This window comes from Mercenaria mercenaria, chromosome 8, assembly GCF_021730395.1.
Source record: "Mercenaria mercenaria strain notata chromosome 8, MADL_Memer_1, whole genome shotgun sequence".
Taxonomy (NCBI): domain Eukaryota; kingdom Metazoa; phylum Mollusca; class Bivalvia; order Venerida; family Veneridae; genus Mercenaria; species Mercenaria mercenaria.
The window spans coordinates 41,980,617-42,008,062 of NC_069368.1; the positions used below are offsets into that span (position 1 = coordinate 41,980,617).

General features: G+C 37.7%; 1 protein-coding gene across 1 annotated transcript; it reads right to left on the reverse strand.

The window, feature by feature from the left end:
* On the reverse strand, nt 1-26,840 carry LOC123566513 (uncharacterized PE-PGRS family protein PE_PGRS54-like). The gene is made up of 19 exons (XM_045360688.2): nt 26,541-26,840; nt 23,086-23,147; nt 22,269-22,328; nt 21,252-21,815; nt 19,419-20,960; nt 18,983-19,057; nt 18,577-18,645; nt 17,392-17,517; nt 17,000-17,122; nt 16,171-16,266; nt 15,605-15,732; nt 12,069-12,158; nt 11,535-11,624; nt 11,202-11,306; nt 8,492-8,666; nt 5,880-7,982; nt 5,530-5,604; nt 2,247-2,345; nt 1-1,533 (listed from the first exon to the last, which is right to left on the reverse strand). Exons 2-19 carry the CDS (start codon nt 23,090-23,092, stop codon nt 1,508-1,510), a joined length of 5,553 nt encoding a protein of 1,850 aa, XP_045216623.2. The 5' UTR covers nt 23,093-23,147; nt 26,541-26,840; the 3' UTR covers nt 1-1,507.
* Nucleotides 26,841-27,446: the final 606 nt, after the last annotated feature.

Genomic DNA, 27,446 nt, shown 5'->3' on the forward strand with positions numbered 1-27,446 from the left:
TTGTCCAATTTCGTTACTGTATTTATTTCAGTTCATTCAAAACAGTCATTATTTGAAACATTTTTTTTCTTTCAAATTTTAAAATCATAACACATCTACTGCAGATTTATTCTTTCCTCTTTATGGCTGATATGCATTTTATAAAAAGCGAAAACATATTCCCCTATGGTAAAATATACTACATGCACTATTTTAACGGAAAGACAAAACACTGGCAATTATACAGCATGTCATGTTGTCTGAGATCTCCTTTTTAACGCTTAAAAGTCGCTAGCCATTGCCAGCATAAAGTTGTTTTACAATGGTAAATAATTTCATGATCTTAAAAACTACAAAAGCTTAGTCTCTTTTTTTGCACATTTATGCAAAATCATAACCGTTTAAAAATCATATATGTTTCATTATAGACATGCTATTCATACATAGGCCATTTGCCTATAAGTGATCGAGCATCATAAATCCAACACGGCATACACATGGAATACAAAGTATACAGCAGTACAATAGAAAACACTTGACTTCATTTTGTCAAAGCATTTATATATGTTCACCACTTAGCAACCCATAAAGTATATGATTTAAATAATTCTTCGTAATACTGCACAAGTCTTTATCACGATACGAATAGTAAAAACAATACAATCTTTAAAAATACAATAATCTCTAATAAATAAGCTGAAGTTCCATAAGAGTACCAGAATAGTGACGGAACGTTAAACCTTTTAAACATATGAGCCGCACCATGAGAAAACCAACATAGTGCGTTTGCGACAAGCATGGATCCAGACCAGCCTGCGCATCTATGCTGTTCGCTGACAGTTTCTCTGATTGCAATAGGCTTTGAAAACGAACAGCATAGATCCTGACCAGACTGCGCGGACTTTTGAACAAATAATCTTCAATAAGGTTCCATCGTACCATGCAATGCACTATGTTGGTTTTCTCATGCTGCGGCTCAATTATACAGTTGAAACTCGGTATCCCGAATTACAGCGATTTCCGAGACTTCCGAAATTTAGAGATAAGCAAGTCCGAGATATCGAGTTTCAACTAGGTAACTGAAACATTCTGTCAATCTTTGCATCAAACTAACTGAACTTTTAAAAGTGCACTGCTATTTTCCAGTAAAACAAAGAAAAAAAAATCAACAATTAAATTACAATAAGTTCTAATATAAACAACATATGCATAACTTAAGAATGCACACAAAGTTAAAACGCTTTGCGCCACAAAAAATAATATATAGTACGATCCATGAAACTAAAAATGGAGCCACTGCTATTGTGAAATCTGTTACACAGAAACCAAAGTAAATAGTAGGAATTCCAGCGAAGCAAGGAAGTTATCACAGTAAACTAGTTAGCGGTCACCGGTTATGATGGTTATAAGCTAGTTTTCGTCGCAGGTGATTTTTACCATAGAACACTTGCATCCCAGTACTTTAAAAGTATTATCAGTTATTTACAGATGATTATATCACTGATGTCCGAGTCTGACCAGACTGTCGTCACTGGTTCCATCCTCCACCTTGACCTATATTAAGACAGAAGACAACCGTTAGTAAAATTAATACTAAAATACAGTGACGTCTCTGCAATGTGAAAATGACCGACTTTCTGAATTTCTTAATTCGTATAGTTGTCTTCTTGTAACTTTAAAAAACTTAAAACAATAATATATATTATTTTACTATGCTTCTAAGCCTATTCAAATTCTTATGCAGCAATATATTGAAATATTCGTATCATGACATGTAAATGCACCAATTTTAGTTCCGCAATCAAGGTACTGCATTATACTCATACGTAGTGACCTCCCTTGCTGTAATGATAATCGGCAAGTCCGTGCGATTACACATATTCCATATGCGATTTCGGCATCCTTCGGCCATGACAGAAAATTATTTTGTCACAAAACAACCGAAGAATGCCTAAAACGAACGGAAATTGTCGATTGCCATTAGGGGTCCATTACCATCAGGTTTATACAATGATTTCATAACTCTGTCTGAGACGATGTTGAAATTATTAATTTTACATCATGTTTCAAATTATTTACCAGTATTGAAAGTCTGCATATATATGTAATTCTGAGCTCATTCTTTTATATATAGGCTCACAAACCCTAAAACTATGTAGATTAAACCATTAAAATCAAAGAGACGAAAAGCATTGCACAATATCATCCGCTTCAACAAGAATTACGGTGTGTAATATACAGTCACAAACATTTCGAAAGTCTCTAACCTCCATCTGGCTGTTGTCCGCCTGCACCGGGCATGTGTCCCATTCCCCCCATACCCAACTGGTTGAACACCTGCTCTAAAGATGGCATTCCTTGGTTACCTGTAAATTAGACAAAACGTTACAAGCTGTGGGTCACTTTGCATGAACACTTTAATAGTAACAAAATCAACAGCAAAACTCGCATAACTACAGCATGTACGTTTAGAGATACATGTACATGTAAACACAACAATAACTTAATCCGCGGGGTGTATACATTATCATGGTAAGAATTGTTGACCAGTGCCATTATTTGACATTATCTGTAGAACCTTATTATACACATGCAAACAAACAATTACTTCTATTGTCAAAATGGAACAACGTAGTACACGTACATCTGAATCCACTGTAAAGTAGTGTGTGAACAACATGCAAAATAATAGGGTCAGGACCGTATTTCTGCTAAAACTTAGTCAATTCGAACCAAAGCAGAACTTTATCTATTGGGTTCCATTGTTAATCAGCATACAAAACATGCAAATAACTGCATTCACAAAAAGCAGGCGTGATTATTGTTGTGGTAAATGTAAATGTTAAACTGGAACTTGAACAACGTTCAAATTAAGTTTACCTTTCTTGTATAATATAGTAAAACTTTAACATGACCGTGCAATAAAATAGGGTTAATATGATACATGTATTAGCTTTATCTGTTATGCTGTATTCGGCTCGAGTGAAATAAGCGAGGTCGGATCACAAGAGGCGCACAAGCGTCGAGTGTGATCCTACCTCACAAAATCCACAAGAGCCGAATACAAAATCCCAGATCTAGCCACTGACTGTTATAATGACCGTTCTATTATTTGCCTCCACCTTTTTGTATGTTGTTTTGTTTATTTGTTTTGGGTTTAACGCCGTTGTTCAACAGTATTTCAGTCATGTAACGGCGGGCAGTTAACCTAACCAGTGTTCCTGGATTCTGTACCAGTACAAATCTGTTCTCCGCAACTTACCCACATGAATCAGAGGTGGAGGACTAATGATTTCAGACACACTGTCGTTTATCAAATAGTCACGGAGAACTCAGGACCCCGCCATCCGTAAACCAACGCTCTACCTACTGAGCTAAGCGGGCGGGCTTTTTAGCTCACCTGTCACAAAGTGACAAGGTGAGCTTTTGTGATCGCGCGGTGTCCGTCGTCCGTCCGTGCGTGCGTCCGTAAACTTTTGCTTGTGACCACTCTAGAGGTCACATTTTTCATGGGATCTTTATGAAAGTTGGTCAGAATGTTCATCTTGATGATATCTATATAAAGTTCGAAACTGGGTCATGTGCCGTCAAAAACTAGGTCAGTAGGTCTAAAAATAGAAAAACCTTGTGACCTCTCTAGAGGCTATAATTTTCAATGGATCTTCATGAAAATTGGTCAGAATGTTCATCTTGATGATATCTAGGTAAAGTTCGAAACTCAGTCACATGCGGTCAAAAACTAGGTCAGTAGGTCTAAAAATAGAAAAACCTTGTGACCTCTCTAGAGGCCATATATTTCAAAAGATCTTCATGAAAGTTGGTCAGAATGTTCACCTTGATGATATCTAGGTCAAGTTCGAAACTGGGTCACGTGCCTTCTAAAACTAGGTCAGTAGGTCAAATAATAGAAAAACCTTGTGACCTCTCTAAAGGCCATATTTTTCATGGGATCTGTGTGAAAGTTGGTCTGAATATTTATCTTGATGATATCTAGGTCGAGTTCGAAACTGGGTCACGTGCGGTCAAAAACTAGGTCAGTAGGTCTAAAAATAGAAAAACCTTGTGACCTCTCTAGAGGCCATATATTTCATGAAATCTTCATGAAAATTTGTCAGAATGTTCACCTTGATGATATCTAAGTCAAGTTCGAAAGTGGGTCACATGCCATCAAAAACTAGGTCAGTAGGTCAAATAATAGAAAAACCTTGTGACCTAACTAGAGGCCATATTTTCCATGGGATCTGTATGAAAGTTGGTCTGAATGTTCATCTTGATGATATCTAGGTCAAGTTTGAAACTGGGTCACGTGCCATCAAAAAATAGGTCAGTAGGTCAAATAATAGAAAAACCTTGTGACCTCTCTAAAGGCCATATTTTTCAATGGATCTTCATGAAAGTTGGTCTGAATGTTCATCTTGATGATATCTAGGTCAAATTCGAAACAGGATCATGTTCGGTCAAAAACTAGGTCAGTAGGTCTAAAAATAGAAAAACCTTGTGACCTCTCTAGAGGCCATACTTGTGAATGGATCTCCATAAAACTTGGTCAGAATGTTCACCTTGATGATATCTAAGTCAAGTTCGAAAGTGGGTCACATGCCGTCAAAAAGTAGGTCAGTAGGTCAAATAATGAAAAAACGTTGTGACCTCTCTAGAGGTCATATTTTTCATGGGATCTGTATGAAAGTTGGTCTGAATGTTTATCTTGATGATATCTAGGTCAAGTTTGAAACTGAGTCAACTGCGATCAAAAACTAGGTCAGTAGGTCTTGAAATAGAAAACCTTGTGACCTCTCTAGAGGCCATACCCTTGAATGGATCTTCATGAAAATTGGTCAGAATGTTCACCTTGATGATATCTAGGTCAAGTTTGAAACTGGGTCACGTGCCTTAAAAAACTAGGTTAATAGGTCAAATAATAGAAAAACCTTGTGACCTCTCTAGAGACCATATTTTTCAATGGATCTTCATGAAAATTGGTCAGAATTTTTTTCTTTATAATATCTAGGTCAAGTTCAAAACTGGGTCATATGAGCTCAAAAACTAGGTCACTATGTCAAATAATAGAAAAAACGAGGTCACACTCAAAACTGGATCATGTGGGAAGAGGTGAGCGATTCAGGACCATCATGGTCCTCTTGTTTGTTTGTTGTTTTGTTACCGAACGAAATCTTTAATATTTATCGATGATAAAAAAGAACTGAGTGTAGTTTTTGTGTGCTCTATTCATAGAACTATGTCAGGTCATGCATACTAATAAGCTTTGATAATGTGGCAGTTGAGTCCAAAAGTCCAGGGGTGCTCAAAGATAATCCGTCATAGATCCATTGTAAAGCAAATATTGGATTTACCTGTATTGAAGAATAAACAGTGTCGATTCTATTGAGGTCAACTGCCACATTATCAAAGTTTATTAATATTAACGAAAGTAATACGAAAAGTACAATATAGAAATTTGTTCTGCTTGTTTGATATCCTTGTGAAATGTAAGTCGTACTTTTGACAGAATTTATATAGAAATCACGATACTGGGTAATGAAGGATATATACCCCCTTGTGCGTTCTGCAACATCTGTTCAAGCTGCTGTAGATTATTCGGAGCGCCATTCATGGCCTGACCAAGACCTATATAAATGCCACAAAAATACATAATTGTTTGAAATACATATTCTTCCGCCGAGTGCATTTACACAGAGTTTAAGTTGTATTATGACATTTAAAAACCGAGTCTACTGGTGTATCTGATCTCGAATAGAAAGAAAATAACTATTCTTTATATAACACTGAATAAATTTTGATATTTCTGAGACACTGCTTTTATGTTTGAAATGTTCTTATTGGGGCATTTATTTGAAAAACAAAATATAGACGTTATATGAAAATAGAAAATTTGAATCTACCTTGAGGGAAAGGTGCAGCCTGTTGTCCCCTATTTGCACCACCAAAGAAAGGTAGGTTACCTCCACCAGCGCCACCGAGACCAGCAAATGGTGCACCTCCTTGTGATTGATTCATGGCACCTAATCTTCCCATTATCACATCGCCGTCGTCATCTCTAAGACCTCCATCATTTTGTCCCCTTGATTCTCTTCCCATATTTTGGAGAAAAGTTCTGATATCGGATTGGGCACCACCTAAGTTTGGTGGCTGGTTGTCGAGATTTCCGGGCATACCTGGCATTCCTCCTGCTCTACCACCTGCTAGACCAAGCATATCTGGTAAACCTCTAAGTAACCCCCCTCCACCGCCTTGATTTCCAACAGCCTCATCAGCAGCACCACCAAGTATACCACCCCCTTCTTCACCATCACCAATTCCTAGCATTTCAGATAATTTTTCCATAAGCTCATCTCCTTCTTTATCGTTTCCTCCAAGACCACCCATTAAATCAACATTTCGTGCATTCCCATATTCATCCAGACCAAAACTCATTGGCGGTACATTGTTAAATATTCCATTTGCACGCTGATTTTGCATTGGAGGTATGTAGTTAGGGTCTCCACCAATCAAGCCTAACACTGGTGACTGACTACCGTCTTCGTCATCCTCTTCATCCGATTGCTGTGCACGGCCAGCAGCAGCGGGAACTTTCTGATCACTAGCTGTTTTGCCAGCTTCTTTCTTTGGTTTAGGTTTATTTTCAGCCCCTGATGCAGCAGCATCTTCTCTTCTTTCTTGCCTATGTAGACTTTTAGCTCTTTCGTTGGGAGTATTTTTTCTACTTTGATTTTCTCCTCCTCCCATTCCTAACAAAGCTTGGGAACCTTCTTGTAACTGACCGAGACCACCACCTTCTTCAGTTTGTCCATCTCCCATTCCAACTAACTGGCCACGGCCTCCACTATCATCACCACCTCCAAATCCCATCATGGATTGTTGATTAGTGCCACTACCATGCCCATCCCCACCTACAGTTCCAAGCTTTACACGTTGTTCACCACTCCTCGCTTGTCCGGTATCACCCCGTTGTTTTCCTGGCGCATTTTGTTCTCCATCATCCATTCCTAGCATGGCCCGGAGACTTCCACCTGGTAACTGACTAAAAACGCTTTTTCCTTGTTCACTTTGCTCACCGTCATTTCCCATTCCAAGCATTTCTTGTTGTACATTATTCCCTGCTTGTATATTGTCATCCATCCGTTGTGCTCTATTTTCTTGTCCTTTTTGTCCTCCGTCTTTCACTCCCAACATAGACTGTAGACTTCCACCCGGTATTTGACCCAATCCATCTCTTTGTTGTTCATGTCGACCATCCCTGCCTCTCATTTCAAGCATTGATTGTAGTCCACCAGCTCCACCTCCCAGTTTAAACATTGCTTCGAGACTCTGATTGCCAGCTCGGTCGTTGCAACCTCCACTTTCCTGACCACATTTTCCTCCTCCTCCCATTCCAAGCATATCTTGTAAACTACCATCTCCAGCTTTACCGTCACCAGATCCTATTAAGCCAAAACCTCCGTCACCTTCTTGTCCACCACAACCTCTCATCATACCCTGCAGATCTCCTCCACGATGCGTAATGCCACCACCACTTCCTCTCCCTCTTCCACCTCCTGCCATTCTCATCATAGCTTTCATGTCATTGCCTTCGCCATTACCCCCTCCACGTCTAAAACCACCACCTCCACCCATACCGAGTAAAGCTCCTAATCCACCAGCATTTTCTCCTCTTCCACCTCCGCCAATGCCTACAGGAATTTCATTGCCACCTCCGCCACCTCTTCCATAACCGTCAATTCTCATCAGACCTTCCATGCCGCCACCACCACCACCACGTCCCCGGCCTCCTCCCATTCCTAACATAGCCTGAAGTCCGCTTAATCCGTCTGAACCTTGTCCATCTCCGCCCATCATTGACAGGCCGTCCCCGGGCCGTCCTCTGCTTCTCATCATTGGAATACCACCCCCTCGTCTGCCTCTTCTCGACATTCCCATCATAGATTGAATCCCACCAGGCATTTGTCCTTGACCTTGTTCCATTAAGGCGGCCATATCACCAAGTCCTTTAAAGGTAATAAATGAACTTTAAATATTTACATTTCATGTCTATCAAAACGAATTCTAATTATCATAACGAACGCAACACATTTGGCCTGAAGCTTATGACCCTTTGCTTTGCAAAGACAAATATATAAAACTAAGCCTACATTTCAGACTCAGAACGTTGGTGAATTCATAGCTTTCTTTTTAGCTATTAGCACAACTACTCAGTCCCGCTTTTAGACTAGCCACCAGACTGAAAATAAAGATATTTCTACATTTTTCCTTTTTTGTCTAATTCCATTTCATAGTAACAAAGCCAGTCTATTCTAAAGATTTTCTTACAGGAATGATATTAAAATGTATATTGGACATTGGATAAAGGCTAACTCAATTCATTACATTGAAAACAAAAGATATACCTTAGTCCAGGAGCTAGTTTATCCTGCTATATACGTGCTTTCTATATACTCATGAAAACACATGGTATAGAAGAAATGAAATACTAGTATCTACCAGAAACATGGCCCACCTTGCATGTCGCCACCTCCTCCTCTACCTCCACCTCTACCTCCTCCTCCTCCACCTCCTCCTCCACCTCTGCCCCTTCCTCTTCCTTGCATTGCCTGCATCATTTCCTGAGCTACTCGCTGGTCCCTTGCTTGTACATCTGGTTCCCCTTCTCTGATCACCTCAAACACGCCATTCTATACGATAAAAATCACATTTTTTTTCAAGTACACATATGAACACCACGTATTCTTTCTACAGGACAGTTGTAAATTTATCAAAAACAACGTCATGGCAAATTGAATATTTGCATTCATAAGTCTTTATCTGAATTTCAGACTTCAAACAGTGATGAAAACGTGCTCTGATTACCTCAGATTTCAACAAGTAGGCTTCTTTTAAAAAAGAAACCTAGGAGAGGTCCAGTGTTGCTCTATTTAAAGTTATATCAGAGACATAGATAACAATAATAGTTATCTATGTCTCTGGTCATATGATAAGTTGTGCTACAGACGAAAAACAGTTGCAGGTCACTGTGTCCTATTAGGGGTCATAGTCACAGTGACCATGACCTAATGACCTCAAAATCAATAAGTCATCTTCAGGTTATGACAAAGCTCCGCCAATCCGAGGACTGTAGGCCCAAGCATTTCCTAGTTACTGAATTTCATTTTAAAATATTCGAAGGCTACCACTGCAATAATTGTACACTGAACATGGCCCTGGTGAAAGCTGCCAAATTAGCATCTTACCATTTTTGCGAGAACCTCACCTGACAGTCTTGTTTGTCAATAGACCCGCTCGTTTGGGCCCAAGAGAACAGCTTCCGAGAAGTTTTAGAAAATCAAATGCTTAGAAGAAAATCCCAATCAAACGGACGTCTGCCGGAAGTGAAAAATATATCATTCTTTTTTTTTAAATGTATTTCTATCAGAGATTTTTATTATTAATGTGCTATTTGAAAAAGAAATTCTAAACATTTTATTTGTTCTAGTTTATTACTCAGTTTGTAAGGTTTATATGTCGAACTACCGCCTTGTTTTAATCACGTGATTAATATCTCCGACTATCAGGTGGAAGACACAGAAACTAGGAAGAACTCTTCTTATTCCGGCAGATCTTCCGAACGGGGCAAACGAACCCGCCAGTTAAACAATAAATTCATTTAACTGAACGAAATACATTTTAACGTGATTCAGTTCAAATACATATCTTTGATTATCACATGTTTGACGTCATTTACAGTGTAGGGGACGTCGGGCAAATTAACTTGTTTATATAGTAAAAGAAAGTAGATTTGTTTTAATGTTCCGACAGGAAAGGTTAAAATGTGATAAAAAGAACATTACATTTGTGACTTTCAAAGTTGAATTTATTAATACAGGACATAATTCTCAACTCGATAAGAGTCTTTGTTCTAAAATTAAAAAAAACCCGACTTTTTTCTGATGACCGCAACACAATTCCGCGGCACATAGTTCTCAGTTTAAACAACTACACCATCTCTGGTCATCCCACACACTACGTTCCATACGCTTAATATAAACATTTACATTTGTCTTATCACCTTACACATTAATATGAAGACTTTCGGCAGTACCAGTGGTCGGTACAGAGTTCAGTGTGCAGAAAATGTACCACGAGGGTGTTACCCCGAGTGATTTAGTACCGAATCGTACAAACGATAAACTAGAAGATGACCCACAAAGAGGCCTTGTTTATTTTCAGTCTAACATAATAATAAAAATATATTAAGACTTCATTCATACAAGTAGTATGACGTCAAACTGCAATTTTACGTGATAATGTTCTCTCACCGGTCCGCAACATCAACTGTTGTTTATCGCAAGATATACAACACTTAACTTCCTATGACTTCTGACAAGGGTAAGAAATCCAACTTAGGTAAAGTTTGCAGTTTTGTTTTTGTGTTGTTGTTTTTTTTTGCTACAGGTATTTTTCAGCTTTATTTGTAGTCAGCATCTAGCAAACTTAACCAAACGTTACTCGATTCCTTATCCATGTTCTCCATCATTGACAGCTTCCCCACATGTATCAGAGGTGCCAAATGAATGACCTAATAGCAATGTCTTCAGAAATTCAACAGCAACAAACAAACTACAAACTTTAAGGGAAAGGCAATGTTGTTCTTATGTTAATTTCGTCTGCTAGAATTTCTTTAATAATTCAAAGAAGTGAAGGAATTTTCAGAATTGGCTTAATAATGAGAAAGTTATAAGCATTTAAATATTTGATCAAAGTTGTGGCCATTTTGTTTCCATGGCAACAAAAAAACAATATGGCTGATTTATCAAATTTCTAGATACATATTTGAACTGTATCTACTAATTTCTGTAAAAAAAATCTCTACTTTTTTTCCAGCTATAATGAAAGAAATTACCATTGTGTTTCATTTTACACTCAAGAAACGGGCAAAATCTATTTCAAATGTTACTTGCTAAATAAAGAATTCGAATTCGAAAATGACGTCATAAACACACTAAAATGGCTGCCTCCATGATCAGCCATTTTCTTAAATATCAAGCTGCCATATCTTTCTCAATAGTGGTCCGATTTTAAAAGTTCTTTCAGTGCTATGAAATGCTTGAGGATAGCTTTCATATGAAATTAACTTATTTACAGGTATTCCTTGCCCTTTACGGAATGCGAATATAAAATGATTTCTGCTTATACATTTGACTGTGTCCAGAAGCAGCAAATAGTTTTCTTACTATATCATCCCCTTCAGCAGTAGCAGTGATTTGTTTCAGCAACTCAGCAACAGCATCACGTGTTGGCTCCTGTTTGCTGTTCTCGTGCAGTTTCGAAACAAGTACCTGTAAAGTATTATGCATACAGGGTTGTAAGTTAGGATAGGGAAACCTGTTAAAATAACATGCAAAACTTTAATAGGAAAGATAATTACAAACGGATTATTTGCTGTTTGTAAGTCCAAGTTTCAGATTTCAAACGCTGATAAATATGGGCCCATAAAATATACAGCAAAGACCTGGCGACGAGATATGAAAGATCACATAACATAAATGAAGACCGGAAATGCATACATGGTGAAGTAGACAACGACTCATGTGTTTAGCGTCTGTCGGCTGCATGACTTTCCCGCCTGAAGTGGTCGACAAAATCTCCATGAAATTCTGGAAAAAAAAAACACATGAAAAACAACACTATGAAAGATTAAAACGTTTATAAAGATACTATCATGTCTGGAGCCTGAAAACTCAAACATTTAAAAACTATATAAAGGAAAAAAAAATTTCTTTATTGTTTCGAGCAACTCTAGCGTACAGATCTTCATGTATACTAATACTTAATTAATAAAAAGTTCTGAAAAATCCAAGCAAAATACCTCGTTTGTTATGAATTCTGAATTTAATTTAATATCATAGAACTAACTTTATGCCATGGTCATTCGAGACGCTTAAATGCCTGTTTAAGATAGTTGTGATTAGGAAAAGGCTTACCAAATTAGAATTTCCAACAGGAACACAGTATATTTTACATAGAACTAACTTCATGCCATGGTCATTTGAGAAGCTTAAATGCCTGTTTAAGATAGTTGTGATTAGGAAAAGGCTTACCAAATTAGAATTTCCAACAGGAACACAGTATATTTTACACAGAGTCTTTTCTGTTACTGACTGGGTCATTTCCACACACAGGCTTTGCATCTGAAGAAAAAAACTAGATGTGTGTCCATAGAACACAGGTGCCCCCTCTCCTGTCACTGTACATGGTTTCATGACTCTAGGTGAAATACTTTTAAGGCATATGCAAACAAACTTTAAAAAACTTTATTTGTACTTCTCACTAAGTGAAGGACCATAAATCTGGCCTAGCTGAGTGAAATCCAAAAGAGAACACCAGGTGCTCACCTACACATGCTGTAAAACAATCCCATAACGTTAAATATGGCTCTAGGTTAAGTACATGTTGAGATTCATTGGACACAAACTTTTATTTTTTAACTAAATCAAGGGTCATAACTCTAGCTGTGCAAAGTGAAATAAAAAAAAACTCAGGTGCAAAAATTCAAATGTTGGACAATATTCCTACATGGTTTTATGACTAAGTGAAATATTTTTAAGATATACGCAACGCAAACGTGTAAGTACTCTATGTGTATTTCAAGGACCACGTGCGCAACTTCACATGCTCTGTAACAATCAATCCCCTAATGTTTTATGACTCCAAGTCAAATACTATTTGAGATATATGCCACACAAACTTGTTTCTTATTTATGCATATTTGTGACAATCAAGGGCCATAACTCTGATCTGACTGAAAAAAATCCAGAACAAAATCCCAGGTGCAGAACTTCACATGCTGAATATTATTCCTGTAATGTTTCATAATACTGGGTCAAATACATTTTGAGACAGATGCGACACAAATTTAGGCCCTTTTTATGCATATTTGACTATGTCAAGGGCCAGAACTCTGGTTTGGCTGTATGAGATCCAAATTAAAACCCTGGCTTAAAGGACTCTGGGTCAAATACTTTTTGAGATGAACTACACAAATCAGGACAGACGGACGGACGGACGAACAGACGGATCGTAAAGGGTAACTTAAGTGCACCCCAAATTTTTTTTTGGTACGGGGGGAGGGGGCGGGGGGGGGGAGCACAAAACGCAACAGCAATATGCTTAAATCGGTTGTAAGATTGTAATCTTCAGAATTCGGAAAATTCTCCACATGTCATTTGGTTTACTGATGTTCAACTGTACCGAAAACAGAAAATCTAAAATGCACAATCTGTAGTCAACTCAGTAAGAAGGGCGAAATGTGCCAATACAAGCATCTCTGCAGGGAAATGATGCCCATTATCAGAGGCATCAGTTTGGGTAACTTAAACACTATCTTCATATACTTAAAAACTGCTGAAAACTTAGCTTAAGATACTTCAGCGCTCCCGGTCGATATGCTAGATTTGGACGGGAGCCGCAACATATGAACAAGAGATCACAGAGCGATCTTGGCGCCCACCAATGTGCCATTTTTGAGAATTCCAAAATTTTAAGACTTATTGACTAGCTCAAGGTCAAATTTCATTTCCGTACAAAACACTGTGCATGTGGTCAAAATTCGAAACCTGTAGCTTGAGAAATGTGAAAGTAGGTCACTATATCAATTTCAAGGACAAAGTTCTTTGTACACAAAACTATGCATGTGCATCAAGTTTGAAGGCTGTAATTTGATAAATTTGAAAGTAGGTCACTAGGTCAATCTTAAGGTCAAAGTTTATTTTGGTACACAAAACTATGCAAGTGGTCCAAATTTGAAGGCTGTAGCTTTAGAAATGTGAAAGTAGGTCACTAGGTCAAAACCAAGGTCAAATTACACTTCAGAATACAAATCTATACATGTGGTCCAAATTTAAAGCCTGTATATTCAAAAATGTGAAAGTAGGTCACTAGGTCAATGTCAAAGTTTGCTTCGGTACACAATCCTATGCATGTACATCTAAATTTGAAGCCTGTACCTACAGAAATGTGAAAGTAGGTCACTAGGTCAATCTTAAGGTCAAAGTTCATTTCGGTACACAAAACTATGCAAGAGGTCCAAATTTGATGGCTGTAGCTCGAGAAATGTGAAAGAACGTAACTAGGTCAAAATCAACGTCAAATTTTAGTTTGGAACAAAGAACTATGCATGTGATCCAAATTTGAGGCCTGTATCTTCAATAATGTGAAAGTAGGTCTCTAGGTCAATGTAAAGGTCAAAGTTTGTTTCGGTACACAAAATTATGCATGTGGTCCAAATTTGAAGGCTGTAGCTTGAGAAATGTGAAAGTAGGTCACTAGGTCAAAATGAAGGTCAAATTTCATTTCGGAACACAAAACTATGCATGTGGTCCAAATTTGAAGGCTGTAGCTCGAGAAATGTGAAAGTAGGTCACTAGGTCAAAATCAAGGTCAAATTTTATTTCGGAACACAGAACTATGCATGTGGTCCAAATTTGAAGCCTGCACCTTCAAAAATGTGAAAGTAGGTCACTAGGTCAATATCAAGGTTAAAGTTTTTTTCAGTGCACAAAACTATGCATGTGGTCCAAATTTGAAGGCTGTAGCTACAGATATGTGAAAGTAGGTCACTAGGTCAAAATCAAGGTCAACTCGTGTCAAGGTTCATCTTGCCACTCAAAACCATACAGGTGGTCCAAACTTGAATGCTGTAGGTTATTGACAAGAAGATTTTAAAAGCTTTTCCCTATATAAGTCTATATGAACCATGTGACCCCCAGGGCGGGGCCATAATTGACCCTAGGGGATGATTTGAACAAACTTGGTAGAGAACCACTAGATGATGCTACATTACAAATGCCAAAGCCCTAGGCTTTGTGGTTTGGACAAGAAGATTTTCAAAGTTTTTCCCTATATAAGTCTATGTAAACAATGTGACCCCCGGGGCGGGGCCATATTTGACCCTAGGGAAATAATTTGAACAATCTTAGTAGAAGACCACTAGATAATGTCGCATACAAAATATCAAAGCCCTAGGCCCTGTGTTTTTGAATAAGAGGTTTTTCAAAGTTTTTCCCTATATAAGTCTATATAAACCATGTGACCCCCGGGGCGGGGCCATATTAGACCCCAGGGAAATAATTTGAATCATTTTGGTAGAGGACCACTAGATGATGTTTCATACCAAATATCAAAGCTCTAGGCTCTGTGGTTTTGGACAAGAAGATTTTCAAGTTTTTCCCTATATAAATCTATGTAAATTATAGAAATAAACAAAGGGCCATAACTCATTAAAGAATTGTTGAACCAGTCTGATTTTCAGGGGGACACAACTAGGGTACCAATACATCATTCTGACAAAGTTTGGTCAAAATCCCCCTGGTAGTTTCTGAGGAGATGCGATAACGAGAAATTGTTAACGGAAGGACGGAAGGACGGACGTCGGACCACGGACGCAGAGTGATTTGAATAGCCCACCATCTGATGATGGTGGGCTAAAAAGTGGCATTCAGAGTTTTGGAAGCCAGGACTACTGAAAACTATGAAAATAGTACTTTAAATTCGGTATATAATATAACTGATTATTTAAGGGGACGATGCGTCTATCACGTGACGTATCTGTTTTAATACTATGTAATATAAAACATACAGCAAGCAACATCTGGTCGTCAGGTCTAGGTAGCTGTCCGGGTACATCGTCTGTAGCGTTGGGATATCCATCACTGATTAATATAACTCTGGGACATGCCACGTGACCTCCCATTTGGTAAATACCACCTGCTCATGAAATAACATCAATCAAAGTTTGTTTTTTTCACGGCTTGGTTGTTTCTGTCATGATATGGTTACACATAGCTTCGAAGAACTGAGCCCCGTAAAATTATCAGGCTCAGTTCGATGAAATACAGGCAGTAGATTAAGGGTGCAAGTTGAAGCGTTTTCCGGACATTAACTGTATTGTATTAATAAAGACTAGATATGTAAACCTACTTTTCTTTAGAATGAAGGCAAATACATAACTACTGTTGTCGTCTGCAGCATCCGAAATATGGTTTACTTTTTTCTCTCGATAATAATACGATCTTGTTTAATACAATTATAATTTCGACTAGATCTATAAAATACATCATGAATATGATTAAAAAGATTACATTATGTCAGAATAATTTTAATATTGTCAGCATATTTCTATCTAAAAAAGATGCAATATCCCACCCATGCGTCTGTTGTCATGACTTCCATGGCTAAGTAATGACGTGGGTATGAGAAGTCCCATATGAAGACGACTTGAACCAACAGCACTAAGTGAATCTGAAAAAAAGGAAGATAATTTCATTAATCACAGGCACTTGTCTTGTACATTTCCGCTTTCACAATCAATTCCTAGGTCCTGTACCAATCTCCTGTATAAATGTCCTATCTACTGCAATAATTATGCTCTTATATTAGTTGGGGTGCAATTATTACTCACTTACATACAAAAGGACATTTTGTATCAATGCATGTAATATAAATGTAAATATAAATAAAACCAGAGTACATTATTTAAGACAGAAAATGATACAGTTTCATGTTTCGATAAAGGAAAAAGATGAATGTACATGTGGGAGTACACTTAGTGGGGTAAAATCTGGGCTTAATATACACCGTAACTATTGACAGTGACCAAAAGGCAATGCCAGCGTCGATTTAGTGATCAAATTAAGCATTACAGTAGAACGGTTATGTTACATATCCAATGCTGCCGTCAAATATAGACAATATTCCATCGAACTCGCATGTAACACAGTAAGCCGAGGTATTTGTTTTTCTTTTTGTTGGGTTTAACGTCGCACCGACACAATTATAGGCCATATGGCGACTTTCCAGCTTTGATGGTGGAGGAAGATCCCAGATGCCCCTCCATGCATAATTTCATAACGGGTGGGCACCTGGATGGAACCACCGACCTTCCGTAAGCCAGCGACAGATTAAGTACACCGGTATTACATGTATCACAGAGATTGGATGTAAGTATGAAAATGTTTAAGCAGTAAAAACTTACCGGTAGCCCTGCGTATCAGACTGTAATCATTGGTGAAATGCTGGACTACTTGTGTTTCACCTCCAACACACACCAGTGCCACATTTTCTTGTAAGTTATACTCAAATTGTAATTCCTCCAACCCTAGAATCAAAGATTTTATTAAACCTCAAACCTCAATTTGATAAATACAACCAGCACAAAAAATCACAAGGTTATTTTTGAGTTTCACAAAAACAATTAAAACAATTTGAGGTGACTATAATACGTTTTTAAAAAGGCAACGCGACATTGCCGCCAAAACAACTTGTGACTTCGTGATTCGTGCATTTGATTTTACATTTTAACTGTGAAAAAGCCAAATCTATAAAATCCGCATGCTTAATATTCATAGTATACGTAGGATGACGTACCATTTATAAACTGTGAAATGAATCGACCAGCTTCTATAAGCGGTTCACCATCCATGCTCCCAGAAGTATCCACTACGATGATTGTATGCATTGCTTGCTCAGCACGTGGTGCACGGTTACTTTGAGCTAGAATAAAAATGTATTTGAGCCGCGCCATGGGAAAACCAACATAGTGGGTTTGCGACCAGCATGGATCCAGACCAGCCTGCGCATCCGCGCAGTCTGGTCAGGATCCATGCTGTTCGCTAACAGTTTCTCCAATTCCAATAGGCTTTAAAAGCGAACAGCATGGAGCCTGACCAGACTGCGCGGATGCGCAGGCTGGTCTGGATCCATGCTGGTCGCAAAGCCACTATGTTGGTTTTCTCATGGCGCGGCTCATTTGACGTTCATTTCAATGATACTGGTAAAGGTATCACTATAAAAACATAATAAAATCGTCTGATGCAACTCGGCCCAGGGGTTTTTCGGGTCTAATGTATACAGCCGTCTTAAAAAATTACAAATCGGAACTCGAACCTTAATATTGTAACATTTCATTGACACTTATATGCCATATATTTCCACATTATAGAATCAAAGTCATAAGTTCGTGTCTTAAAAGCGATGGTGGTTAACAATCTTGCTGTTTTGTCCATAATATTTGTGCCAAATTTCTTACGACATAGCACTATGTTTGTGCAATCAAATTTAGGATTATGCGAATAGAATCAAGCAAAACATTCATGCTTCGAGTTTGAATTTTATTTCTGTAATAGTGACACTCGATAATAGTTTTTAGAGCTAGCAGGTGTAGATGACATATCTTAATATGTCTGAGTAGCTACACACGTCTGCTCATTTGTTCAAGTGGAAGATACTCGAGTCTTTTAGCCTCTTCGTTTATTCAAATTAGTAATATCACAGCTCGACAGTCTCAATGAGCTTTAATAAAAGCATTTTCCGACTGGGAAACTGAAACCATGTAGATTCACTTATTCATGCAAGATTCACTTATTCATGCAACTGACGCAAACTCAAGTTAAGATATTGTACGCAAAAAGAGTTGTATGTTAATTGAGTGGCTTCCCTTGCACCATCAGGCTTTAAACAAATGCATATTTTATTTTGTTGAGTTTTTTTAGAAACTATTTATTTTTAACAAAATGACAACTAATTGTAAAGAAAAAATCCTCAATTTTATACCTCTCATCATCTCGTAGGCCAGTAATTGCTGTATGATATCGTTCTCACCCGCGTTATCTGGACTCAGTTCTGTAAAACAATATTTTCGACATGACATGTGCTAAAATATTCAAAATTATAGTAGTATGTTCATAAATTTAAAACCGAATAACAGCGAAAACAAAAAATGTCACTTTAATTCCGAACAACAGTGTAGAGTTTATTAGCATTAATGCTCCTACCAAGTCATTTCAAACTGAATGTTTTTCCATACATGATAGGAGTTCAATAGCAAGGTATTCGTTAGTGAAACGAATGCCGAATTTGAGACAGAAAATATGTAGGTATGTAATACTGAAATGTTGCGTGCCGTAAGCGTTTTTTCCCGGCATATTCAGATTCTTGATAATTTTTTTAAAACAATTACCGTCTTCCTCTGCTCCAGCCTGTCCCGTCATCTGACGCAGTAACTGTTCATTGGGACCCTCGGGTTTACCGCGACCTAAAATATGCATAAAAAAGTACAGTCACTGAAGCAGTAACAATTTACTAACCCTTTATCCCCTGCATGTGTGTTAGGTACGTCATTTCTAAGCATACATATGGGGTAGATGTTATTTACTTACAACGTCAGTATGTCTTCTTACCTTTGGCCGCTCATTGGAATCTTACTTCTAACTATTCTAATGTAAAATCGCAGAAATCGACTTCAAACAGTTAAGATAAATTCCCATTAGCATTTGTAATAATCAGGATACATGTATAAAAGTTTGTGTCAGGGTTTGCCACTTTTCTGAATAACCTTTTCATGTAAGCTAGTGTGTAAATTGACATATAAGCAATTTTATGTTATAGATTCTCACCTCCTCCCATGAGTGCTGACATAGCTGCTGCCATTGGATTAGCTCCTCCGTCCCCATTTCCTCCCATCACTGAGGCAAGAGCCTGAGACATCTGGTCCCCTCCTGCTCCACTACCACCAGCTCCGCCTCCTCCAAGCATACCAGCTAAACCAGCAAGCCCGCCACCTCCACCTCCACCTCCATCTCCTCTGCCTGCGCCACCCATCAAGGCTGCAAGTGGATTACCCCCTGCTCCGCCCCCACCTCTTCCGCCTCCACCCATCAAGGCTGCAAGAGGATTACCCCCTGCTCCGCCCCCACCTCTTCCGGCTCCACCCATTAAGGCAGCAAGAGGATTACCCCCTGCTCCACCGCCACCTCTTCCAGCTCCACCCATTAAGGCAGCAAGGGGATTTCCAGCACCACCACCACCTAAGAGTGATGCTAAAGGGTTTCCACCTCCACCTTGCCCACCGCCACCACCTCCCATCAATGCAGATAAAGGATTTGCCCCTCCTCCACCTAACATTGCCTCTAAGTCTCCACCACCTCCTCCGCCTGGTGCTTTACCACCCATTAAGCCGGCAAAGCCACCAAGTCCTGATCCACCACCTCTTCCAGCACCGCCCATCATTGAAGCCAAAGGATTCATCCCAGAACCTCCTTCATTTTGTTCTCCACCACCCATTGCAAAGCCACCAAGTTGAGAACCACCACTACCCCCATCCCTGCCACCTCCACGCATCATTGTTAAAGGATTCATCCCAGATCCACCTCCACCTCTACCTCCAAGAAAAGCAGCTATTGGGTCACTGTTTTTGTTCCCTTCTCCTGCACCTCCTGACTGTTCCATACCACCTCCGCCTCTGCCTTTTTTGTCAGCTCCAGCTGCCCCTACTGCAGCTAGAGGGTTTGCACTTCCTTTCATACCTTTAGTCATTTCCTGTAACATTGCGCGGACAGGATCGTCTTTCGGTTTTCTTAGACCTACTGGTTTTTCACCTTCCATGGGATCATCATTTTCATCTTCGTCTTGTTCCTCCCCTTCACTAGCCCCTTCTCTTTTGTCTTTCCTTGCCGAACCACAAGCACGCCCATTTTGCCCTACGCCTACTAAGGCATTAAACGGATCTCGACCCCTTGGATTTCTTCCATCACCAACAATCGATGACCTGAAATCATTCCCAGCATTATGCATACTCTTTTGAGCTTCGTTATTACCCATCATTGCAGCCAAAGGATTTTGCCCACCAGCACCTAGTAACGCTGCAAATGGATCTTCATTGTCATTTCTTTCACCTTGCCGCCTATTCCCTCTTCCACCACCGAGCAATTCTCCAAGTCCACCGTTATTCCTGTTGCCATCTGGCCGACCACCTAATAACGCTGCAAGCGGATCTCCTCTCTCATTTCCGCCTTGACCACCTCCCATCATAGACTTCAACAAATCCTGCACTGGATCTTTTCCTTGTTCTTGTTTCCGGCCTACCATCTCATCATCCTCGTCGTCTGCTTCCTCGCTGTAACCTCCACTCTGCCGATGCGACCGATTATGTTTTCCGTCTGCATGTATTAAAAAAACATGAATTATATAAAAGGGGAAACTCACGGAAATAAAAATGACAAGGTTCTTGTTACGGCGAAAATGCAAAAAAGTAACTGAATAAAATGAATCTGATTAGACTCAAATGGTCGTAACTAGTCATGTACGTGTAGCGACATTTCCAAAAATGTAATCACAGGAATAATACTATTACTCTCCTTAATATAGTCTGGTCTTTTACTGAATCATAAGTAAGTAACAGAAATCTAGAAATCTTAATAACTCGCTAAAGTAAAAAGATAAATGCAAACCTGGAGCACGCCTGTTCCCATCTAATGCCACCTGTCTTGCCCCTGAAGCGCCCCCTGCTGGAATATTAAGTACGCGAGGAGGCTCTGGATCATCAAAATTGTTTTCAAACACTGCTTCTCCTTGAGATTTCTGTCGTCTCTGAGATTTTTCATCTCTGTTTAATTCACCAAGAACACTGTTTAACGCTTTATCGAAATGATCTTGTCCGGTCGGCTGCCTTGCAGCCTGACCTTGCGAATTACGACCTTGACCTCTACAAGCAGAAGTTTTTGACCTTCCTGATTCAGAGGATATATTGTCGCCGTCATGAAACATAAAATTTCCATTCGCGTCCGGGTCATTTAATTCCGGTGTTTCTCCACCATTAGTTCTACGCTGCCCTCTTTGATGATGAGAGGCTGCCGCAGCCCCTTCGGGTACCTGTCTGAAAGCTCCCCCTTGACCTAATGCAACCTCTTCATGTGGGACGGGTGATGTATTTTCGCTACTAGACCCTGTCATTCTGTCTTGGTTTCGATGTTGGAATCTCCTCCTCATTTTCTCTTGTAAGTTTGGTCTTGCACCTTTTTATAAAAAAAATGCAAATTAGGCCTACTCGTTAGATAATGGAAACAATAACAATAATATAGGAGGGAAATGAAATATACATGAATGAATATTATAAAACATTTTGTTAATAGTTTCAACTCCTCTGCTATGATTCAAAAATGTTTATTCGATAGCATTTATTTTTTTCCAAAATTAATGATGACTGAAAAATGGCTGATTATTTACTGAACACGAAAGAGCGAAGATTTTACATGAAATCTCTTGCGCTTCTGATCTGCTATAGTTCTAAAATCTTTAGATTTAAATAGCGCGGAAGCAGTTGTACTAAATACAAATCAAGAGGTAAATGCGAAAGAAGTCTAAGTGATTCTATATCTATATTTCACGTGGAATTATATCGCATTCACTCCCCGAAATGCGACAGGAACTTGAAAATACAACAATCATACAAAACTATGATATACTACCTCGTTTTGGCGCGTTTCCCCCGCCTCCGCCAGCATCCAAATCATTCCAATCTTTAGCACCTGTAATATATTCAAATTTAACTGTTTTAGATGTATAACAAATTGACCATATGTAAAGTCTTAAAAATTAAAAACAAACAGGATATATAGAAAAGAAAAAGAAAAAGTTCCTGTTTCGTTACGTAGTTTCATACAAGAGAATCTTATTGTTCCGGACCATAAATAAGAGCTTTAATTTCCGCCAAAATTTGAAATTACTTAACTTTGCTGGCAGGTAATTCTATTGATTATCCAATACATTTTCTATTATATACATATAAAAATTCTGTAAAAAATCCGCTAGAATTTCACAAGGAAATACGAACAGGCAGAAAAAATCCGAATTGTATGTTACCGAACTAGATCAACTCTCATTAATATGCATGACCTGACACATTTCTAATAGTGCACAATAAAAACTTCACTAAGTTTCACTTTAACATCGATAAACATTGAAGATTTCTTTCAAACAAAATGGTGGAGGAATATAATAAAAGGGTCATTATAACAGTAGCTAGATCTGGGATGCTGTATTCGGCTCTCGTGGGTTTTGCAAGGTCGGCTCACACTCGGCGCACAATAACCGTATTGAATAGAATGGAGACATCCACCCCTATAATACTGATATAAGGATACTCATAACACGCCATCTTGGATCCTAGGCTGTATTTGCTAAATTTGTTAAATTAATTATTTCGATTACATTGTTTTTAATTAATAACTAATAAAAGTGCGGAAAAATGAAACTGGTATATTATTTTGAAAGAAGAACTATTACCAGACATCTTCTGCTACATATATATAGCAATTCCACAACAAACAAGCATTCGACAACAGCCTCTGAAAAAAAAAACCAACAAGGAATAAAAATCTACTTAAAAACCTATACTAAATTATTATATAGCGTAGATCCCATTAGCCGAACATACTTGCGGATAAAGAAAAACTCGAAACCAAATAAATATGAGTATAATAAATTAATAATAAGGAAACTATTTTACAGTTCATATGTAAATTTCGGGATCGGTGCCTAGAGACACTAATACTGTTTAGATAAATAGGTTTTACCATCACGAATAACGTATTTTAAGGGTGTAGGATCAATTATTTTGTACAGTGGACAATAGCTTCTAAGACAAATAAAAGCAGAAAAAACACAGGTCACCGCAGTCGTTTTTACTTTAAAAGGGCATTTTCTCCACTCCTGTTTAAGCATTTCGGAAATTAAGTATAATTGAAATAATGGGTACTTAATAATATCCCACTTAAAGTTATAGGGAATTCAAGTCTTACAATTTAATATAAAACACAAGGTGATTTGGCATAATTACCCCACCCACTTTTTAACAGCCCGGACAAGAATTTACACGGACAGTGCTATTTTAAAATATGCCCATCTTGCACCTTTAAACACCCGTGAATGTTGATAGTTTTAGTTATTTTTGTTCTAATGTATACTTCCTAGATAATATAAAGTGCTATACCGAAAACGTTTACTTCAGTTGTGACTTATCATTATATATATCCGTCAGTTAATATCAGAACCTAACCTGATCTACTGTCTTAGAGATTTGAAATTACCGACCCCTACCCCCGGGCTGTACATCTTACATCAATTTTCGGCAAATGCCATGACAAAAAAAGGTGAAAAAAGATTTTTTTCAGCAACAAGTAAAATCTGTTTGATTAAATGGATCATTATTAGCCATATTTTACTTATTTAGCATTGATTTTTGGCATAAACTTTGTTCGAAATATGGCAGATATCATGAAAAAACAAACAAACAAAAACAACAACAACAACAAAAAAAAAACGCTCGCTCGCACATCCTTAACTACTACATGAATATTTAGAAATATGTTTACAAACAATATTCATGTTATGGCTTTATGCTAAAAATAGAATTGCAGTCTGTTGTTTTAATGGTTAGAGCCCTCGATTTTAGAAATATGCTACAGTATCATTGTCTGAAGCAACAGTCTTATTGACAGTTGGAATAACCCAAACCAGATCACATTTATTTATCTATCAGTCTCTTCTATGTATAAAACACTTGCAAATTAAATGAAACTGTACACTAGTATATAGCAATATGGAACGCCGTAGCTGTCTAATGTTAGATAAATATGAGGTATCTTCTTTTTTTAGAGTAGTATCTTTTCAAGATCTTATTATGTCGTTATCATGTTGACTTACAATGCTGTCATGTCTAACGTATGTACTTTTTTGTCAGAGTGATGTTTTTTTTTTGTTTTTTTGTTAAACGACCATCCTATTTTCTTAGAGCAACATGCACTCATGTCAAGTTAACATACTATCTTCTCAGAGTGACGTACTACTTGGTTAAACGACCATCCTATTTTCTCAAAGGAACATGCTATCATGTCCAGTGTAGATATTATGTTGTCAAAGTGGCGTATTATTTTGTTGTAAGACCATCCTATGCTATCATGGCCAGTGTATTGTCAGACTGATGTGCTATTTTGTTAAACGACCAGCCTATTATCTCAAAGTAACGTACTTTCTTGTCAGAGAGACGGACTTTTTTGTCAAACGACCATCCTATTTTCTTAAAGTAACACGCTTTCTTGTCCAGAGACTATATATTATCTTGTCAGAGTGACGTACTATTCTGTTAAACGATCTCCCTATTTTCTCAAAGTAATATGCTATCTTTTCTTATTATGACAAACGACAATCCTATTTTCTCAAAGTAGCATGCTATTACGTCCACTGAACATATCTATCTTGTCATGGTCGTTTGACAAAATAGTACGTTACTCTGAGAAGATAGTACACACACTGGACATGATAGCATTCTACTTTGAGAAAATAGGATGGTCTTTAAACAAAATAGTACGTCACTCTGACATGATAGTATACACACTGGTCATGACAGCATGTTACTTTGAGAAAATAATATGATGGTCTTTAAACAAAATAGTACGTCACTCTGACATGATAGTATACACACTGGCAGGTTTTTTTTTGGCCGTTTTTATAGCCGTTATTCGGCTATATTCCCAATGCCAAAAAGTATGTATTTTTCCCAAAATGAGTGCAAAAATTCCCAATCAACATTCAGAAAAAAATTTCATCAAAATTGGACAAACATTGACCAAATTATGGACAATTTTGTAATGGAAGTATGTTAAAGAGGTTGTACAATGTGAAACAAGTGTATGAGAAAGTGCTTAAACACATCCTTACTATATCCTATGGGACTGAATAATTCCCAATTTGGAACATTTACGTGTCAAAATTCCCAATTTTGTGGGTATAGGCTATGTTCCCAAAACAGCAAGAAAAAAACCCTGACTGGACATGATAGCATGTTACTTTTAGAAAATTGGATGGTCTTTAAACAAAATAGTACGTCACTCTGACATGATTATATACACACTGGACATGATAGCATGTTACTTTGAGAAAATAGGATGGTCGTTAAACAAAATAGTACGTCACTCAGACAAGATAGTATGTTAAGTGGACACGATAGCATGTTGCTTTGAGAAAATAGGCTGATCGTTTAACAAAATAGTACTTCAATCTGACAAATAGTACATACATTAAACATGATACCATTGCAACTCAACATGATAACACAGTAATTAACAAGACATTAAAAGATCTTCAGAATATACTATTCTAAAAAAAGAAGGTACCTCGTATTCATCTAACATGAGACACCTCCGGCGTTCCATACTATACAAATGATACTAGTCCAACTAATTGGACGCAATCCTAGGAAATATTGAGATAATTTTTCATATGGGCAATATCCCCACTAGATTGCCTCATCACAAATATAAAACAATCTGAACGTCGAATTATTTTGACTAGATCTTTAAATGATACGTGACTGATAAGTTCGTTAACCGATGCTGAAATGAGTTAAAATGTTTGTGTATTTAGTATAATATACGTAGACGAGAAAAACAAGCGCTACTAAGCAAAATTTCACAATGTTTTAATTTAAGTAAAAAAAAAATGTTTCAGCCACGAACTTCTTAGACTATATGAAACAAGCACAGCAAAGTTTCAAGAATATCAAAACACATTATGTAATGATGGTTAATCTCAGTTGGCCGAATAGTCCTGCTGTGTACAAACAGTTTAAAAACAACAAGTTTCAAAAACAAAACAAAAAACAAACGAATGCCTGAGCACCGACAATGATAGAAACCGAAAGTACAAATTAACAGCCTTATTTAGCAACAAATACCACTTACCCAATCGTTTAACCAAGAAGCTCGAATGTGTAGAGTTACACTGCACAAGTCTTACTGCACAAACTTTTCAACATGATGAAAAGATCAAACAAAGAATTTTGCATGGAAAATATTACGGTTATTCCATCATTGTTGGTATTTTGGAAATTCCGGATTTATATAAATACACTGAACTTTAAACGAAATTTATTACACATTTTGCGAATACGAACTATTTTCACAAATGTAAATATATCTGTTTTTAAAACTGCTATTTTATTTCAAAATATTATGCTGTTATGAAATGATTAAGACGATATATGTTATATCACAATTATGAGAAATACAATTTAGTTGCTGTAAAGCTAAAAATAGGAACACGGAATTGGCTATTTTTAGGTTAATCTACTTTCGTTTTCGAATTCGTGAAACATCCGGTATTTCCGTGTCAATACGCTATTGCGCAGATAGTCATTCTATTGAAAAACGATTTTATTTTATGACAAATGCACTAACTGTTTTTTTTAAATAATATATAAAATGGACCCGTATACTTAAACTTTGTTACTGGTCGCATTCATTTTTCTATAAACTATGGTGGGGTATTTCGGACATTTGACAACACATCGGCGCGCGCACAGCGGACTGTCAGAAGTATAGTGTCGGACCATGATCAACAATTAGGTAAAATTTGCCGTCTTATCGGTAAAATTATCCCCCTTGAAATCACCTGGCTGTGCGATATCGACTTTTATCTGGTTGATATTTTCCAATAGAAACAAAGAAGGAAAAAAAGTTTGAACAAATATTGTTTTAATTAGAATGAACACACAATATTTATTATCCTATTGAAGTGTTCGTCATTCTTTTCTCTTTACAAAGATATAAAAAATATTTATCTAAAATGAAGAATTAATGCTTTCCTTG

Bases quoted from the DNA above. Each gene is read 5' to 3' on its own strand.
- LOC123566513 (XM_045360688.2), bottom strand. The intron at 21,816-22,268 runs GTAGTATATCAT...TTTTATAAAAAG, and splicing joins GGGAAACGCGCCAAAACGAG to GTGCAAGACCAAACTTACAA. The intron at 19,058-19,418 runs GTGAGAATCTAT...TGCATATTTTAG, and splicing joins GTCAGCACTCATGGGAGGAG to GTCGCGGTAAACCCGAGGGT.